General features: G+C 35.1%; 1 protein-coding gene across 1 annotated transcript in view; it reads left to right on the top strand.

Annotated features, from left to right (window-relative positions):
* Positions 1–19,047, top strand: part of PLEKHH2 (pleckstrin homology, MyTH4 and FERM domain containing H2) — a 104,493-nt gene that overhangs the window by 23,883 nt on the left and 61,563 nt on the right. The window contains exons 3-7 of the mRNA XM_057743217.1: positions 5,454–5,516; positions 12,458–12,607; positions 13,636–13,719; positions 14,322–14,403; positions 17,459–17,644. Of these exons, the coding sequence (XP_057599200.1) occupies positions 5,454–5,516; positions 12,458–12,607; positions 13,636–13,719; positions 14,322–14,403; positions 17,459–17,644 (565 nt within the window). The remainder of the gene's footprint in view (positions 1–5,453; positions 5,517–12,457; positions 12,608–13,635; positions 13,720–14,321; positions 14,404–17,458; positions 17,645–19,047) is intronic.

The raw sequence follows: 19,047 nt of genomic DNA, 5'->3' as shown, positions 1-19,047 counted from the left end.
AGTTGCTTTCACATTTTTAAATATTTGTTACAGAGGCACCCCACCCTCAGTACCAATTTTCTGTCTTAGTCTGTTCGGGTTGCTATAACAAAATACAATAGACTCTGTAGCTTACAAACAATAGAAATCTATTTCTCACAGTTCTGGAGGCTGGAAGTCTCATACCAGGATTCCAGTAAGGTCAGGATAGGGCCCTCTTCTGAGTCATAGACTTCTTGTATTTTCACCTGGCAGAAGGGGCTGGGAGCTCTGTGGGATCTCTATTTAAAAAGCCCAATCCCATTCATGAGTGGTCCACCCTCAGGATTTAATCACCATCACATTGGGCACTAGGATTCCAACATGTGAATTTTGAGGGAACACAAACATTCAGATCAGAGTGGTCCTCTTGAGAAACTATTCAATCTTTTAAAAAATTATCATTATTAAAACTTTGTCTTTTTAGAGCAGCTTAGGGTTCACAGAAAAATTGGGTGGAAGATACAAATTTTCGTATAATCCCTGCCCCCGCCCCCCCACATGTATAGCCTTCCCCGTTATTAACATCCCCCACCAGAGTGGTACATGTTACAAATTGTTGACCCTACATTGACACATCATTATCACCCCAAATTCATAGTTTCACTCTTGGTGTTGTATATTCCATGGGTTTGGACAATGTATAATGACGTGTATCCATCATCATGGTATCATACAGAGTATTTTCACAGCCCTAAAAAGCTTCTGTTCTCTTTTTATTCATCCCTTCCCTCCCCCAAACCCTGGCAACCACTGATCTGTTTATTATCTCCATAGTTTTCCAGAATGTTGTATAGTTGGAATCATACTTTATGTAACCTTTTCAGATTGACTTCTTTCACTTAATAATAGGTATTTAAGGTTCCTCCATGCTTTTTTGGCGGGGGGGGATGGTGGGCTGCATTGGGTCTTCATTGCTGTGCCCAGGCTTTTTTCTCTAGTTGTGGTGAGTAGGGGCTACCCTTCGTTGAGATGCTTGGGCTTCTCAGTGCAGTGGCTTCTCGTTGCGGAGCATGGGCTCTAGGCATGTGAGTTTCAGTAGTTGCAGCACGTGGGCTCAGTAGTTGTGGCTCACAGGTTCTAGAACACAGGCTCAGTAGTTGTGGCGCATGGGCTTAGTTGCTCTGCTGCATGTGGGATCTTCCTGGACCAGGGATTGAACCCGTGTCCCCCACGTCGGTAGGTGAATTCTTTTTGTATTTTTTTTAAGAACCTTTATTGAGATACAGTTGACATACAATAAACTGCGTATATTTAAAGTGTAGAATTTGATATGTTTTTCTTATTAGTAATGTATATATGGCAATCCCAATCTCCCAATTCATTCCCCCCAACCCCCCCCCACTTTCCCCACTTGGTGTCCATATGTTTGTTCTCTACATCTGTGTATCTATTTCTGCCTTGCAAACCAGTTGATTTGTACCATTTTTCTATATTCTGCATATGTGTTAATATACGACATTTGTTTTTCTGTTTCTGACTGACTTCACTCTGTATGACAGTCTCTAGGTCCGTGCATGTCTCTACAAATGTCCCAATTTCGTTCCTTTTTACAGCTGAGTAATATTCCACTGTATATATGTACCACATCTTTATCCATTCATCTGTTGATGGACATTCAGGTTGTTTTCATGTCCTGGCAGGCGAATTCTTAACCAATGCACCACCAGAGAAGTCCCTCTCCATGCCTTTTCATAGCTTGATAGCTCATTTCCTTTTAGCACTAGATAATATTTCATTGTCTGGATATACCACAGTTGATTTATCCAGTTATCTACTGAAGGACATCTTGGTGGCTTCCAAGTTTTGGCAATTATGAATAAAACTGCTATCTGTGTGCAAGTTTTTATGTGAACATAAGTTTTCAACTCCTTTGGGTAAATACCAAGTAGCACACTTGCTGGATAGTATAGTAAGAGTATGTTTAATTTTATAAGAAACCATAAAAATGTCTTCCAAAGTGGCTGTACCATTTTGCCTTCCCATGAGCAATGAATGAGAGAGTTCCTGTTGCTCCACATCCTTGCTTAGTATTTGGTGTTGTCAGTGTTCTGGATTTTGGCTATTCTAATAAGTGTGTCAGTCATTTTATTTCACTAGCAAAATTTTACAGGGCAGCGACTTGTTTGTGGATTTTCCTGTTTTTCCTGGCAACCTCAAAAATATTCAAAATTGAGGCTAAGACTGCACAAGTGCAAAAATTCCTCTGAAAATACAATGTAGTTGTATTGCAGAGGTGCTGATTGTCAGCATATTGTCAATAGTAAAAGAATGTGATGTTGGCATGTGCATGCCGGTTAGTTTTTTGGTTTTAGGAATATCCTAGACAGGAGACACAATGATTGTCCTACTGCTTGACATAATGCCAGTCTATAACAGTGATTCAATAAAATGCTTTTAGACAACAGTACCTACCTATTAAATATTTGAAATATCTTCACAGAAATTAAAGGTGATATGATGTCCAGAGAATGCACTTGGGAAATATCTATTTATGTATCCAAATATTTGAAACCTCTTCCAGAATCTAGATCCCTGCAGTAAACCATCTTTTAAAAAATGCTGCCATGTGGACAGGAAGTTAAATTGCCATATATGGTAACAGTGGAATGTTTTATACTTTTATTATCCAATAGAAATATAAGGTAAGACACATATGTAATTTTAAAATTAAGAAAATGCTAAAAATTTCTAACAACATTAATAAAATGAAAAAGAAACATGACAATTTTAATATAATATTTTATTTAATGCAGCATATCCAAAATATTATCATTTCAGTGTTGAGTCAATATGAACAATTACTGAGATTTTTATACTTTTTGTACTAGGTTTTCAAATAATATATTATTGAATGGAATTTGTATTTTATACTTAACACTACATGTCAATTTGGACTAGCCACATTTCAAGTGCTCTTGGACAACACAGTTCTATTACTTCCCAGCTCTCCATCATTTTCTGAACCATTTGAAGGCAAGAAAATCAATGTGTCATTGAAATAATGTCCAAATGCCCTGAAACGGTACACATCACACATCATTACTATCATGAGTCAGTCCATTAAAAGTAATAGCCGTATCTGAACAACAGGCTTCTACTACTTGCTGAGGGTTATTAGACATTGTCTCTTGAATAAGATGTGCAGTTTGTTTTGTATTTATAAATAGAGCTCTTCCTTCGGATCCTCTGCATTTTCTGCAAGAACTCCTGAATATTTCAGGCAGACTGCTAGTTGCATATCTTCAGATAACTTCCAAATCACACTTTGATCTGCACACTTTTGAGACTTATTCAGAAGTCTGTTAAGTCTTTTCATAGCCTCCATACTTAAAACAATTCCTTCTCCCGTAGTCATGTATTCGAGGTCACCAGATGTTATAGTGTGGCCCAGATAGAAAGGTTGTGATGCATCGCTAGCAAACAGAGGTACTTTGTTTTCAATGACAGCAAATGTTGTGGGATGTGTAAGAAAGAACCAGTTGTAGTTGTTGCCATGCTTTCCAAAGACATATTTGTACCTGTTCCTCATCTGTGTCCACATGTCATTTTTTATCTTAAACAAACCATCATTTTCAGTACTGTAGTGCTCTACTTTGTCACAGTGTTTGGTCTAAGTCTCTTTCAGTACAGCCTAATGTTTACCATCGGGTTCTCCAAGGATGATACAGTAAATACGGATACTCTTACTGAGCTCCATGTGTTGCACTTCTGAAATGTTTAAGAAATGTTTTGTTAGGTGGGCAAAGGTGATGGTGCTCATGGCCTTGAGTTTTACCTGTGTAAAATGGTAATTTGCCCAAACATAGTTATCAAAACACAGCAAATTCTCCCAACCAGTATACCTGTAAAAAATGATACAGTACACTCATAACGGAAACCATCTTTCAGGCATTAAGAACAGCACATGCCTCAGTTGGGATCCCTGTTGCCCAGGTGGCCCGGAGCTGGCAGCTCCCTGATGGGCCGTTGTAGCTGCAGGAGGCCATTTCTCCATGGTTTTTGAAAAGGGGGCGGGTCTGGCGTGTTTGCTCTGGGGGCAGTACCCAAAGTGCTGTGAGTTTGAGATGCTCTAGAAGTTTGGGGTGTCTGGGAATATTAGCCAACAATAAAATTGATAATGAACACAGATCAAGCCACAGACAGCTCTAGTGTTGACCAAACTTCAACTCTCAGCAAAAAATAATTTTCATTTTTTTAAGAACTTTTATTGAGATATAATGGACATACAATAAGCTGCATATATTTAAAGTGTACAATTTGATATTTTTTTTCTTATTAGTAATGTATATATGGCAATCTCAATCTCCCAGTTCATCCCACCCCAACCCACCCTGCTTTCCCCCCTTGGTGTCCATATGTGTGTTATCTACATCTGTGCCTCTATTCCTACAGCAAAATAGAATTTGAAATTTAGTTTTACATCGTGGTTGTGTATTATGTTAACTTGCATTGTGTCCTTTTTTAAGAGTTCTGTTTGTTTTACTTACAATATTCATTTTAGTATTTTACTTTAACTCTCCAAACTTTTTTTTACTCCCCACCCTCTGAAATCTCCAAACTTTTTATTCTCCACAGACCTTTTAAAAAACACCCAGATATTTTTATCTTCTCTGTGCCATATGCTTTTGTGGACACGTGTGTGTTTAATCAGAGTATTTTCTATACTCTTTCCATCACAATCTGTAAGAATTAAAACTGAGTTGTAACTTAAACATGCCATCTATGGAGCTTATGAGAATACACCACTTTTGATATCATTGGGACTTTTTTTCCTGTATTAAGCCTGTGTCAGTGTATCTTTTCTTTTCTACTTTTTAAAAATTTTTATTATTTATTTTTTATTGAAATATAGTTGATTTACAATATTGTGTTAGTTTCAGGTGTACAGCAAAGTGATTCTGTTATATCTATATATGTGTATATATATATATATACATATATATATTCTTTTTCAGACTCTTTTCCCATATAGGTTATTATAAAATATTGAATATAGTTCCCTGTGCTATACGGTAGGTCCTTGTTGTTTATTTTATATATAGTAATGTGTATACGTTACTCCCAAATTCCTAATTGATCCCTCCCCCACTCACTGGGACTTTTTGATCAACAAATCAAATGATATTTGAGATCTTACTCTTCTTTTAGATTTAATTTATTGTTCTTAATATATGTTGACCAGTAATTTCTAACATATAGTCCAATGAAGAAAATTCTATTGATGAATTTCTCATGTAGTACATACTACATTGTATTAAAAGTATCAAACCTTTGGTATTTTGTTTGATCAATTTTTAAATGTCCTGAAAGAGCCTTTAATGTGCTAAATTATATGTGATTAATATCTGTTGAAGTACTTTAAATGTTCTTAAAGAATTCCGAAAGGGAAATATGAATTTTTCTATTTTTTTATATCTTTTCTCACTTTTCAGATGCAACAGCTTGAGAGACAAGTTATTGATGCTGAACGTCAAGCCGAAAAAGCTTTTCAACAGGTAGGGTATGGTTTTAGTTAAAAAATTGTTTTCTGCCTCTACCAATATAAACATTGTTTTGCCCAAAACAATCCTGAAAATAGCCTTCAGCTGTCCTCTTCATGTTATCATTTTTACTGTTCATGAGCTGGCTCCACATAGAAAATGGAGAATCTAACTTTACTTTGCCCCTTAACAAATTTTCAAAAGGACAAAAATGCTTCTATTAGGAAATTCTATTTTACTTACGAAAAAAAATCAAATATAACTTTTATGGTTATGGTTATGCCTAACCGTAATGACATTTTATGTATAACTATGTTCATGGCAGCTTTATTTATAAAGAGTTGGAAATAATATGAATGCCATTTTATAGGAGAATGAATTAGTGAACTGTATCTATTCCATTAAAAATAACTATTACAAAGGATATATACAAATACAGAAAAATGCTTAGAGTTTTATTAGAAAAAATACATGCAGATTTTTGTATTTAACATGTTAATAGATATGGGGAAAAAGTCAAACCTAAGAGTTTAAAAAAAAGCTGTTAGAAACATCCTAAAATTTGTGTTTATAGAATTATGAATGATTTTTTTCTTCTATATCTTCATACTTTCTAGTTTTTGGTTTTGATACTACTTTTACTTTAAAAAAATAATGCTTTGAAAAGTCACTTAACCCTTTCTGGGCCTTGCCAATAGTAAAATGAGTGGTTTGGATGAGCCCGCCAGCCTTAAAGTTTGCCTAAGGAGCCTAAATTGATAATTTCACATTTTATGAAAAGGTCTCTGTCAGATTCAGTCAAGTCAAGAATTTCAGAAGTCTTAAATACAACATTATTTCTTCCAAGAAATGTATATTAAATTTCTTATGCTTGCTTTAAATTTGTCATGTTTCTTCCTTCAATTTGAGTATTACCAAATCTTGTTTTCACGTAAAAGATTTAATTTTACATAGTAGATTGTTTTAGTGGCCTGACTAAATTAACCCAATTTAACCTAATCCTTAATTTTCTTAAATTAATTGTACTTGAAAATAAAATCTTAAAACTTTATTATACGGGGGGGGCGTCAAGGAAGGGAGGGAATATGGGGATATGTGTATAAAAACAGTTGATTGAACCTGGTGTACCCCCCCAAAAAAAAAATAATTAAAAAATAAAAAAAAAAAGAATAAAAAAAAAAACTTTATTATGCAAAATTTCAGTCACTACAAGAGTAGAGAAAATAGTATAATGAACCCCATCATCAACTTCAGCAATTAGTTGACTCAAAGCTAGTGAGTCACAACTACATACCTCCATCCACTTTTTCCCTCCCTACCCCCACTCTAGGTTATTTTTAAAGAAATCCCAGGTATCATATCATTCCATCCCAGATATCATATCATTCCAAAGAGTATTTCAGCAACTCATCTAAAAAAAAGACTTAACAGTGAAAACTACAGTACCGCCACCCTACCAAAAAATTACCAATAATTCTTTAAAACCTCAAATATAGATTTTGATATAAGTATAGTAGTAATGGCAAGGATGTATGCTGTACTTGGTTTTTTGGTATTTTTTATTCTTTAGATGATGGAACCAAATAGTAATTACTCTACTTTTATCTATAAAAAGCCAGTAATTAACATTAAAGTCATTAAAGGTCACTTACATTCTGAAAGAAAGACTCTTGTGTTTATATCACTCTCTGTCACTCTATACCAAATGTCTTTTTCTGTAGTGGGCCCTATATGTGTGTCCCTGTTCAGTCTTAAGCCTTGCAGCACGTTTGTCATTTTGTTGATCTCTCTGACTTCCACGTCTCCTTCCCTGTCTTTCCATTTCTGATTTTGGCCTTTCCTGGTGACATCTCTCTTTATCTCTGTACCTATGGCAGTCTCCATACGTCTCTCTGTCTGTTCTTTCCTAACTTAACCTTCCCTTCCCTTCCCCCCTCCCCTTCCCTTTCCTTTCTTCCCTTCCCTTTTTCTCCTTTAACTGCTCGCATTATAAGAAAAAAAAGAAAGAAATTGAAGATGGTTTTGTTTTGCCTTAAGTTAAAATTCTAAATTCACATATGCAGCCCATTTATTTAGCTCTGAAAATTAAATTAAGAATTTTTTATTTGTGATTTTCTTTTTTCCCCCTTTGGTTCACTCGATCTTGAAAGAAAAAAGGAATCCCCATTCCCAATTCAAGGAAAGCAAATCATGGCAGTTTGTAGCCATCAGGGCCTGACCACTGATCTTAATAAGTTAACAGGAAGAATTTCTTATTTGAAGTTGTCTTTTGAGGATATCAAGTGTAAAGTTATTTAATTCTATGTGCCACATTTTTAAACAAAATTATACGATTGGTTATTTTAGATATACTGCCTTAAATCAACATACCCCCTAAAAGAATGAGAATTGCAGATCTCCTAGAGTTACTTTGTAATCTGTAGATATTTCTTTTTGTCATAACACTTTAAATTTATACAATACCTATTTTTGTTATGCTTCAGAAGAATTTTTTCTTAAATATTTCATAATGAATGTAAAAGTTAACAGGAAATATAAACAGAGAACAGATGAATTCTAATGCACTGATTATATTACCTTTTTTTTTCTTTTTTTGCCTTTGCAAGACTAAGTAAATATTATTAACTTAGAGTAACTGAATCCTTTGCTCTCTTTAACAGTTTGCATGGGACTGTGGCCTATCTGCTGTTTATGTTGCTTAAATTCAGCTTATCCTTTGTCATTGAGCCATATCCTAAGACTTAAACTGTATTTATATTAACCTAGAAAGAATGTTTCACCACTAAAAGCAATAGTCAGCTGAAACCAGCTCAACTCTACACTTCAGCTTTGTACATTTTTCTCCTTGTTTATTAATGTGTGGGCGTCACCTGCATAACCATTAAATAAGTTACTTATAGAAAAAAGAATTAAATATTGTTCCAGAGAAATCTTGGCACTCTTTGTACTTAATGCTGTAGTACATCTTTACTGTTGTTGTTCACAAATTTTGAAAGCAGTGTGTGCAAATCAACCCAGTGCTACTTATGAGAACTCTTGTGAGGCAGAAAAGCAGCAAATAGCACATTTGGGAGACACTGATACACAGGATTCCTTCTCAAGGATCTGATTAGGTAGGTGTATAATACAATCTAATACACTAATTTATGCTAACCAAAGAGGGGTAAATAATTTCCCCTGTAGAAGTTTGTCTTTTCAATTCTGTCCTTCTGGACTCAATCCGTTGCCTGTATTTGATTCAGGCTTGGTAGGAGTTGGATTTAAATTTCCTTCTGACCATTCTAATACGTGGCCTAATCTGCCTTTTGTAAAGTTGGTTCTTAGTATCCAAGTCATTTTTGGTTCGTAATAAATGATAACTACTCAATCATCCTAACATCCAAGACCGTGTAATGATTTGCTTCATTAAATGGAAACCTACTTTATCCAGCAATGTTCCTTTTCACCTTCAGTGAGAATGGACCTGGCCTTACTGCATAAATTTTAGAGCACTATGCTGAAATTACTGTGTTTAAAATATGATTAGAATGATTAATTAATTTGCAATAAATTTTAAATAACTGGAAAATGGTCTGGGATTCAAAATACTCAACAATTTCTTCATTGTATTTTGGAATGATTAAGTATCTTTGTCATGTCATTGCAATACTTATATAGGAATACTAACTTACACCTCCCCACTCAAAAATGTAGTTACATATCGATTACCTGTAGCGGGGGAGAGATGGATAAAGTTAGAAATGGGAAGAAGGAAATATTGACATAGACATGGATAGTTACAGTGGGGACAATATTTGCAGTTTCTGCTTTCTTCAGTATAGGCAAGAAAATGGAAAGTAGCACTGAGAGTTGTGTTAGGGTCCCCAAGACTACCCTCAGGTTTGATGATTCACCAGAAAGACTTACAGAATCCCGGAAAGCTGTTATACTCATGGTTACGGTTTATTACAGTGAAAGGATACAGATTACCTCAACAAAGGAAAAATGCACATAGGGCAGAGTCCAGGAGACAGCAGGTACCAGCTTCCAGTTGTTGTCTCGCAGTGGAATTGCACAGGAATGCACTTGATTCTCCCATCAGTGATGTGGGACAACACATATGAAGTATTGCCAGCTGGAGTTGTTCATCTGAGCCTAGGTGTCCAGGATTTTGAGGGTCAGTCTTGTAAGCATGGAAGGCATGCATAACCCACCTTAGCTACTCAGTCTCCAACCGCTCCAGGGGTCAAACTGATACAGTGTGGCCCCTGATCCAGGTAAGTAAACAAAAAAGGCATTCAGTAAAATTCACACTGTTAGCATAAACTATCTATTGTGGCCCAATATTTCAGATATATAAAGACAGTCTTATCAGGCAGAATATTCCAAGGGCTCAGAGGTTATTTCCCAGGAGACAGTCAAAGGCCAGTTCTTTCTTTGAAATGTACACGGTTTGAGCATCCCAAGTCTGCTGAATTAACCCTTCACTGCACAAAAGCTCAGAATCAACAAGACTTTGGGGAAGTGGCTGAGGAGTGTGCTGAAGGGGTGAATGCAACCAGAGGGTCTCCTGGAACTACAGGAGAAAGCCTGAAAGTACAAAGCATTCCTCACTGGAGGATATGCAGGTATTGGTAGTTGCAAGAGTTTAATTAACAACTAATTTCAATTCATAGGTGTTTTTTATTGGCCAGTCTCTGAGTAGTTGAAACTGTATGTGGTTCAAGTTAAATGAATGGAAAAAGATCTGGCCTATTTTCTGTGTACTTGTCGTAAGATATTTTTACAGGCTGATTGTTTTTTCTGTGGGCCTCTTAGCTTTTCTGTAGATCTCTTATTAATACTAATTGCCAAGGAAGACTGGTGAATCCTGTAGAACTTGGTCCTAACAGGGCCAGCTGAGAGAAGGTTGTCTGTAACTCCTTTGTGATCTCTCTCCCGAAGAGATTTGACCACTTTTGTCAATATTTTTCTTGTGCAGGGAAGTTGTTTATCTATAAGTAATAGTCAAATGAAACAGTTGCACAAGGCAAAGATGCAGCCAAAGAGCTCTGACTATAGCATTCATTCATAAAATGAGAGCACCTTTCAAGTTGAATGTGTTTTTCAGGGAAGAAGTTCCTGGAAGAATAGTTTTCCAGGACCGTAGGCCTTTTCTGAGGAATAATAGGACAATTTTATGTGAGCCCAATGTCCATGGGTGGCTTGTTCCAATTTAATAAAAGGAGACAATAGATGTAGGTCCGATGATATTTACTTTTATTAATTTTGTTTTTCTAGAGTATTATGATCTATTACTCCCTCCTTGGAGGAGAACTACCATTTTTCACTTGGTCTCTGCTCTTCTTTCCCTGCTTCCACAGCTACAGAATACCCTGTATGGAACTGGCTATACCATTTTAAGATTGACCTTTGGTATTTACTGTCCAGATCTCTGTCCCGCTCTGGCTTTTTTCATAACAGCATCTCTGATACAGGCCTTTGTCCTTGACTTCTTGGTCTGAAGTTCCTGCAGAAAGCCTGCTATGTTATGTTAAAAAATCTAAATCTTAAAATAACTTAAAATTTTCATTTGGATAGTAGAATATGTTTTTTCTTCTATTTTTTGGATCTACTTTTATTTTCATAGTGTCCAGCCATGTAGGTGGTATTTAAATAGGACGGTTTTGGCATTTGTGTTGAATTTACATTTATACAGTGAACCCACAGATGAAACTTTGTATTCGTGGTAAAAAAAAACAAAACCAAACTAACCTTAACACTCTCCTTCTAGGAGCCCTCATTAATCAAGTATTTTTGAGCTTTAATTAGATTCATTGTGATTTTTCAGAGATATTTTAATAGTTTGTTTTTCATCTTAACTATCATCTTTCATTTCTCAAATGCCTTTACATATTTTTCTTCTTTGCCCCCTATAATCTAAAACATTACTAAAATTACATTATTACTTATTTGGAGTATATAAAATTAAAGTCTTAATATTGTATACAGTGCCCAGTACTTTATTTTCTTTTTTACTAACGTTAGCATCACACATATCTCTTCAAAGATTTGTTAATGCCCAAATGTGTTTTGCAGAAGATGCAAGCAGAGCCAGTATATCTTATACATTAAAATTGAGGCACCACAACCGCTAGTTATACAACGATATCTTTCATCTTGTTTTATTTTTCCCATTACCCTTATTGCCATCTGTAACATACTGTATGATTTTTAGTCTTTATTATATTTGTAATCTCTCTTACCAACTAGGATGTAATTTCTATGCAGGTAGAGATTTGGGGATCTGCTTTATTCACTGATGTCTTCCCAGGACCTGAAATAGACCTGGCACTTGGCAGGTGTTCAGTGAATATTTGTTAAAGTATAGAATCAATAAACCCTCACGGAATGTACTCTCCTACCTATATCTTAACTGTCATACTTTTTTTATTCTCTGTGATTTCATCATTGGGGCTTTAAGGTTCTTTTGTTTTTCTTTTGCTTTCTGTTGTAAATGTGTATCTTTTTTATCTAAGTTCAGTTTTTTCCCCCCCATGATGTGTTGTTAGACTAGGTCATCCAATCTGAGTCTTATTTTACCACTCAACTTTACTTGATATCCTTACTTTTTTTAAATATGAAAAAATGAGGGCTGGAAACTTTCTGATTCTGTGCTCATATGAAATACTTTGCATATTATCATTGATCTAGTTGGCATGTACATTTCTTCACACGATAGCAATATTCTGAGAATCTTTTATGTACCCTCATGCACCTCAGGGGTAACATCACTTGGCAAAGTAGTCTTCAGACTTTATAATTGTTAAATACATTAAAACTTGCTGTTCAGTGTTTTTTATTTTTTTATTTTTAGTGTTCTCCCTTTATGATGATACCTTTTAGGCATTTATTTAATGTTAAAGTAAAATTCTGAATTTACTGCTATGATAAATTAAGTACGTGCATAGTTTTAATATTTTGTCCTCTGAATTTAGGTACAGGTTATGGAAGAAAAATTAAAAGCAGCTAATATTCAAACCAGTGAATCAGAGACGAGATTGTATAAAAAGTGTCAAGATCTGGAAACCCTAATACAGGAAAAAGATGACATCATTCAAAACTTGGAACTGCAACTTGAAGAGCAGGTTAGGAAGAATTTGATCATCATAGAGTCCTAAATATGTGCATTCATTTATGCATAATCTCAAAGATTAAAAAAAGAGCCAAAATTTCTACGTTTTGGTCAGAAATCTTACTTAGTGACCCCCTAGGATTACATCACATTATTGGTGAAAGGTACACGTTAAATACATTCACTTTAATTCCAGCATGATTTCAAGGCAGTCTGTACCCCTTTTTGGATGTGACAATACTCCTTAGGTTGGGAACACTTGGTTACCAGCAGGCATTTACGTCTGTAAAATGTTTCCAATAAATTTTTGCTTTAGATTGTTAGGGTGTTGGAAATGTCTATGGAAGATTAAATTTTAAACGTGTTTGTTTTCACTCTAATCCTTCTGCTTCGAAGTGTGTACACTGTTGAGATCAAATATAACATTTAGTTTATTTTTTAAAAATCTTTAGGAAAAAAATTGCATTAGGGTTATTTACTTAAAAGGTCATTTTGTGTCATTTAAATATGACCACTAAAAAACTGTTAAATGTTTGATCACTTATTTTCAGCATTTTTTTTTCATTTCTCTGGGCATCAGTGTTCCTTTAGATCAGTGGCTTTCAGCCCCTACCCACTGGGGTTTATATAATAATCACATTCTCAGTAGTTTTGTGACCACAACCAGATTTAAAGATTGGTGGATGTGACCTAGAGTTTCTCAGTCTCTGTTTTTTCTGGACCTTTTAAAACCAGCACTTGAGGGGAAAATAAGCCATTCTCCAGAGGAGCTTCTGATTCTCCTCTCCCTAACCTGGTTGACCTCTGTTCCATGTTTTAAACCGTAAGCCATTTCCAGAAATGCCTTGTATTTATGTATGCTTTTATTATTATATCTGCTGGACAGCCATTTTCATTTTTTCCTATGTTTGGTAATTTAAAGGCAGACATCTTAACTTGGAAACAGGTTTTAAGTGGACTTGCCTTTTATATCTATGACTGTAACATTTCCAGACCAGTGAGCTTATGTTTGAACTAAACAAATTGCTTATGTTATTTCAGAAACAAATAAGGATTCAAGAAGCCAAAATAATAGAAGAGAAAGCAGCTAAGATCAAAGAATGGGTAACAGTTAAGTTGAATGAGGTATTTATTGCCGTATTTATCTTTTCTTTACCTTTTACTTCTTTTGAATAGATAAGTCATCAGAATATCTAAATGAAACAAAATTCTGATCAGTTGGTGGTGCTGCTGGCTTTCAGTAAGTGTGAGATAGGCAGCTTTCACTTTAATGACGTAATTTTAAAATTAAAAATATCCATAGACTCATAGTAATCAGTGTTAAGTAGTCTCATTCTAATTAGTTGACTTTTGTTCTAGTTAACTTTAAATAATTAGAGAATATATGTGCATGTCTCATAAAATTAGTACATTCAGTATCTGAGAAGTACACATTATTTAGTTTATATGGCAGATTAAATGCTGAAATAACTTGGTTTAAAATAACTTTACAGTGGAAAAGTCATAGGGGTGAAAACATTTGAAACTTTTAGCTCTGGAAAAAAAATATTAAAGCCATAATTATCTAGGCTGATAATCTGTGCTGATAAATTCATCTGATATTTACTTATTTCTTTCGTATTTTGCTGACGTTTGATTAGATATTAACATTTTCTAAATGTTATAATTTACTAGTACATTTTAGAAATGTTACCCCTATATAAAAGAAAACCATTATGTTCTTTTAGCTGGAATTGGAGAATCAGAATCTTCGTTTGATCAACCAAAACCAAACTGAAGAGATAAGAACAGTACAGTCAAAATTACGAGGTGTGTACACTTTGACTCAGATATCCTAGTTAGATTTATATGCTTATACAGAATTTTACTACTGAGCACTTGAAATATGACTTGTGCAACTAAGGAATTGAATTTTACATTTTACTTAATTTGAATTCATTTAAATTTAAATAGCCACATGTCCATATTAGCACAGCTAGACAGTAGTGAATAACCCAAAGGGGGTAATTTGAACATTTAATTTCAGGTATGTTTACTTAAAAAAAAAAATCAGTCTTGTTATTTTCTGTTTTCACTTTGTAGCATTGTGCTCAATGGTGGTAGAAATTCTTACAGCCTGAATATTTTGAGCAGAATTTTATAATGTGAATAAACTCTTTGCATTTTCTAATACTTAGGGCTATTTTCTTTCTTTTTAACTTTGAAGCCAAAGGATGGGTGGTAGAGTTAAAGACAGAGATTTACTTCATATGCTGTTCATATGATAGCCACTCAAATGCACACTGAGCTAAAGAGGAGGTGAGTCAGCAGGGTGTACCTATAGCCTGTTCTTTTTAAACTTTTATTTAGCAGCAGAACCCTTTTCAAAATGATTTTTTTCCCTGTAGAATCTCAAGAGATAAAATAGGTAAAAACTGTATTGGGAGATGGGTCCAGAGTTCTGCACACTTGGTCTCACCCATGACTCTTCTTGCATTTCTTGCATGCTCTGCGACATTTCCACATAGCCCTGGGGGTTCGTAGAATGTGTTGGAAAAATACTGGCATGATAGAAAGAACTTGGGCTTTGAAGTCAGCTTTAATGCCCTACAATTTAATAGGTGTGTTATGTCTCCGTTTTTTTTTTTTTTTACATAAGTAAAATGGTGATTGTTATAGTGTCTTACTGGTTTTATGGGGGGTTGTTGATTATAGGACAAGTGAAAGCCCTTTGTCTACTGCATGTTAGTACCTGTTGCTGTCATTTTATAAAGGGAAAAAACTCCTGTTTTCCCTCTCTTAATATTTCTGACATGAGATGTGTGGAAGTTTTCCCCACACCAAGTAATTCTCCAGCTCTCAACAGACACCAGCTTGTTGTCCTATAAATTTAACTCAATTTCGACCTTATCTACTTGGGTAGCACCAGATCCCTCACCCCCACAAAACTACCCACCTCTGCCTCCAAGCAGGCTCTGAACACACACATATACACACTTCAGACAGAGTCACAAGTACAGGGTGGCACCCCTGCTTCTGTCCAACAGACTTGTAAGTCCGAGGTTCCCAAGATCCCTTCCTTGGGTTCGATCATGTGCTAGAGAGGCTCACAAAACTCAGTAGGACAGTTTACTTCCTAGGTTACTGGTTTATTACAAAAGGTGTAACTCAGGAACAGCCAGATGGAAGAGATGCATAGGGCAAGATACTGGAGAAGGGGCACAGAGCTTCCAGGCTCTCACTAAGTATACTACCTTCCCAGTACCTCCACGTGTTCACCAACGTGGAGCATCCTGAACCCCATCCTTTTGAGTTTTTATGGCGGTTTCACTACGTAGGCATGCATGATTCATGAAATCATTGGCTATTGGCGATTAATTCAACCTCCAGCCCCTTTCTGAAATTTCCAACCCTCTCCCGTTTGGTTGGTTCCCCTGGCAACCAGGCCCCATCCTGAGGCCATCTTTGGGCTTTCCAGAAATCACCTCATATGTATTCAGCTGTTTTTGAAAGGGCTTGTTATGAAAACAAAAGTCACTTTTAACACTCTTAGTAAATTCCAAGGGTTTTAGGAGCTGTGTGCCAGGAACCATGGATGAAGACTATAATATATTTCTTATATCACATATTTCCTCTACCTATAGGATGAGAAAAATAGGTGTTCCTATAGTTGATCTGGAATTCCATATTTATAATTAAAGTTTTAGGTCTTTGTGATATTCACCCTCTTTGAAATAGACTGGATATAGTAAGCCTATTTACAAAATACTGTTTCCCTGATATTCTTAGCGTGCAATTCTAGTCTTCACTGGCAGCCTTTTAGTCTTCGAGACTAAGGATTATTGATCATTGGAACCTAGACTTTACTGGAGAAGAACAGATACAACATACATAGATATAACATAGTACTTTAAAAATATATATGTATATATGTCTATTAAAATATCATGAATTAGTTCCTTTAGTGATGGTCAACATGAAAATGTTAAAAGATACATCTGAAGGAATACAATATATAAAGGTTATATAGTGTATACCCTCTACACTGTAGGTGGATATATCACCTATAGTATTTTAATTATCAGTTGCTGTTTAACTTAACCCTTTGGTGCTCTCCCAGAGTTGAGAATTTAATTTCTTTGGGGACTTTTCTTACTATCACTGGGATCTCCATGCTTTTGATCTTACAAGCAGCAATGTTACAAGTCGTAGAAGATGAATTAAATGCATGATTAGATGCTCAAGTTATCACTCCCCTAGCTATCTAAATTCTCCATCTAGAAACTGCCCCCTCCCCTTTTTGTTCTCTAAGGAAGTGATTAAGGCTCTCTGTATTGTGGTCACCATAGGCCAAGCCCCTTTATCTGCTTTCTTATGAGAAGCACACCGAAAACTAAGAGAAGCAAAAGTTTTTCCAGTGATCTTGTGATATTTACCCCAGTGATCATCTACATTTTCCCGGGTTGTCTTGGCAACCAAAACTTCAGTCCCTTTTTTCTATTAGTAGCATTACCAAACAATCAAATTTTACCAGTACTTGATTGGTATTTACCAGTACTTGACATTGCAAGAAGCTGTAACTTTCTAGTTGTTTATATCTGCATTTTGGTTTCTTTGAGAACTAACTACTTTTAAAGAAATTAGAAATTTTTCTCTTTGAAGTTAAAAAACAGGTTGTGCATTCAAAATGTATAAACAGATTTTAAATATTGTTGTGTGATGCTAGACATTGAGGGGTCATTGTTACTAAACATAAACAAAGATGAACTTCGGGCTTTTTTCTGGTATAAGGAGTGATTTGTCCACTTTTTTATATGCTTTGATTCTCTGTTTAATAAACTGTTATAAAAAATTCAGATCTTGATTTTGGTTAATGATCTTGCAGAAGTTCAGGGAAAGAAGTTGTCCACTGTCTCCACACCAAAGCTTTCAGAAGGCCAGCGGCTAAGCAGTCTGACCTTTGGATGCTTTTTGTCCCGCGCAAGAAGTCCTCCTCAAGTTGTAAAACCTGAGGAAACGTGCAAGATATCATCTAAAGAACCAGCGTTCACTGAAGGAAAAGACATAGAAGGTATTTATGGACTAGAGTAATTTACTTTGACATTTTTTTAAAAAGGGAAAATCGTTTGCTAAGATTAATGAAAATATAGCTTCATTTTCCTTATTTTTTTCACGACAACTTGATGTTTTATGAGACTATTTCTAAAGAGCAATACAGTATTTAACTCTGTGTATCTAGTTATCTTGTGTGTTTTTTGAGACTCCTTACCCCTTGTGCATAGGAAAAATTGGTTTTCCCTTCTTGATACTTTTTCCTGCAATAGGTAGCAATAATAGTTAAAATTTTTAAATGTACAGTCATACCTACTTGTTTTAACTGAGTTTCAGATTAGAAGTATGAACTTTCTATTCATTATTTATTTAAAGTATTAAAAAATTATCTAATATTCAATACTAAATTAAATATGATGCAGGAAACTTATAAAGAAAAAGAACACCGGGTGACAATTTAGCAACTGCTTTGATTTTCCCTTTATCGCCTCAAAGAGGAAAATATTTGCCAGAAATTTAAACTCTGGACCTGTGTGCAGATTTCTACCCTTCTTTTAGCCTCAAAGCCCCTCTAAATTTTGCTTTGTTATGAGGCTGCTGCTTTGCCACCACTAGTATGACTTTTCCCAAATATTTTAGAGAGACTTGAACTTGTATCTTCTCTATTTTCAGTTCCTGCTTCCTTCCTCCAAAGGAGAAAAATTATAGCCCTAAGAAATGTCTCAATGCTTGGTTATGAAATTCTGAAAACTACATAAAGTTTTTCCACCCAGAAGGCTCCTTTGGTACTTGTTTTTAATGCCATTACCTGAATTTTTTTTCTTTTTTGAGAAGTCATTTTAGTCTTTTTCCCACTTTCTAATACTCAGTTGAGTACCGCTCAGTACAGTTGAGGTTGCCTGTACTGCAGCTCTCGCTCATTTGCAGATTTAACAAACTGCTTGATACCAAATTGTGGAGTTTATTTGTTCAGCCTTTATATCCTTAATTATGAAGGTTCTATTTATGTTTTCAAAGTTTCTTTTGTGCTCTTCACTCTAAATTTTTAGTTCACTGTTCATGAAGTCTATGGTTCATTCTATTAATTATGTTATAAACAAAAATAAGCCTATCTAAGGGCATTTTAAAGACTGTTATTTTTTATCATAAAGACACATTTTGCAGTTATGATTAAACCAAAAGTAGAGTGAATAAAGCTTTTCTCTATGTATGTTTTCTTCATGGTTTTGCATATTTCATGTACTGAAGCTTGGGAACAAAGTTTTTTTTTAAACTATAGCTTTATATTTATTATGTTTAATTTTATTTATGATAATTTTGAAATTTAGTAGAAAGGGTTGTCATTTTCTTTGCTTCTAAAACAGAATTAATGGTGTCCATTTTTTTAGTGGCTGCTTTCTTTGATAGTCAGTGTTGCCCTAT

Source organism: Hippopotamus amphibius, chromosome 7 (assembly GCF_030028045.1).
Source record: "Hippopotamus amphibius kiboko isolate mHipAmp2 chromosome 7, mHipAmp2.hap2, whole genome shotgun sequence".
Classification (NCBI taxonomy): domain Eukaryota; kingdom Metazoa; phylum Chordata; class Mammalia; order Artiodactyla; family Hippopotamidae; genus Hippopotamus; species Hippopotamus amphibius.
This window is presented reverse-complemented; position numbering and strand designations above follow the sequence as displayed.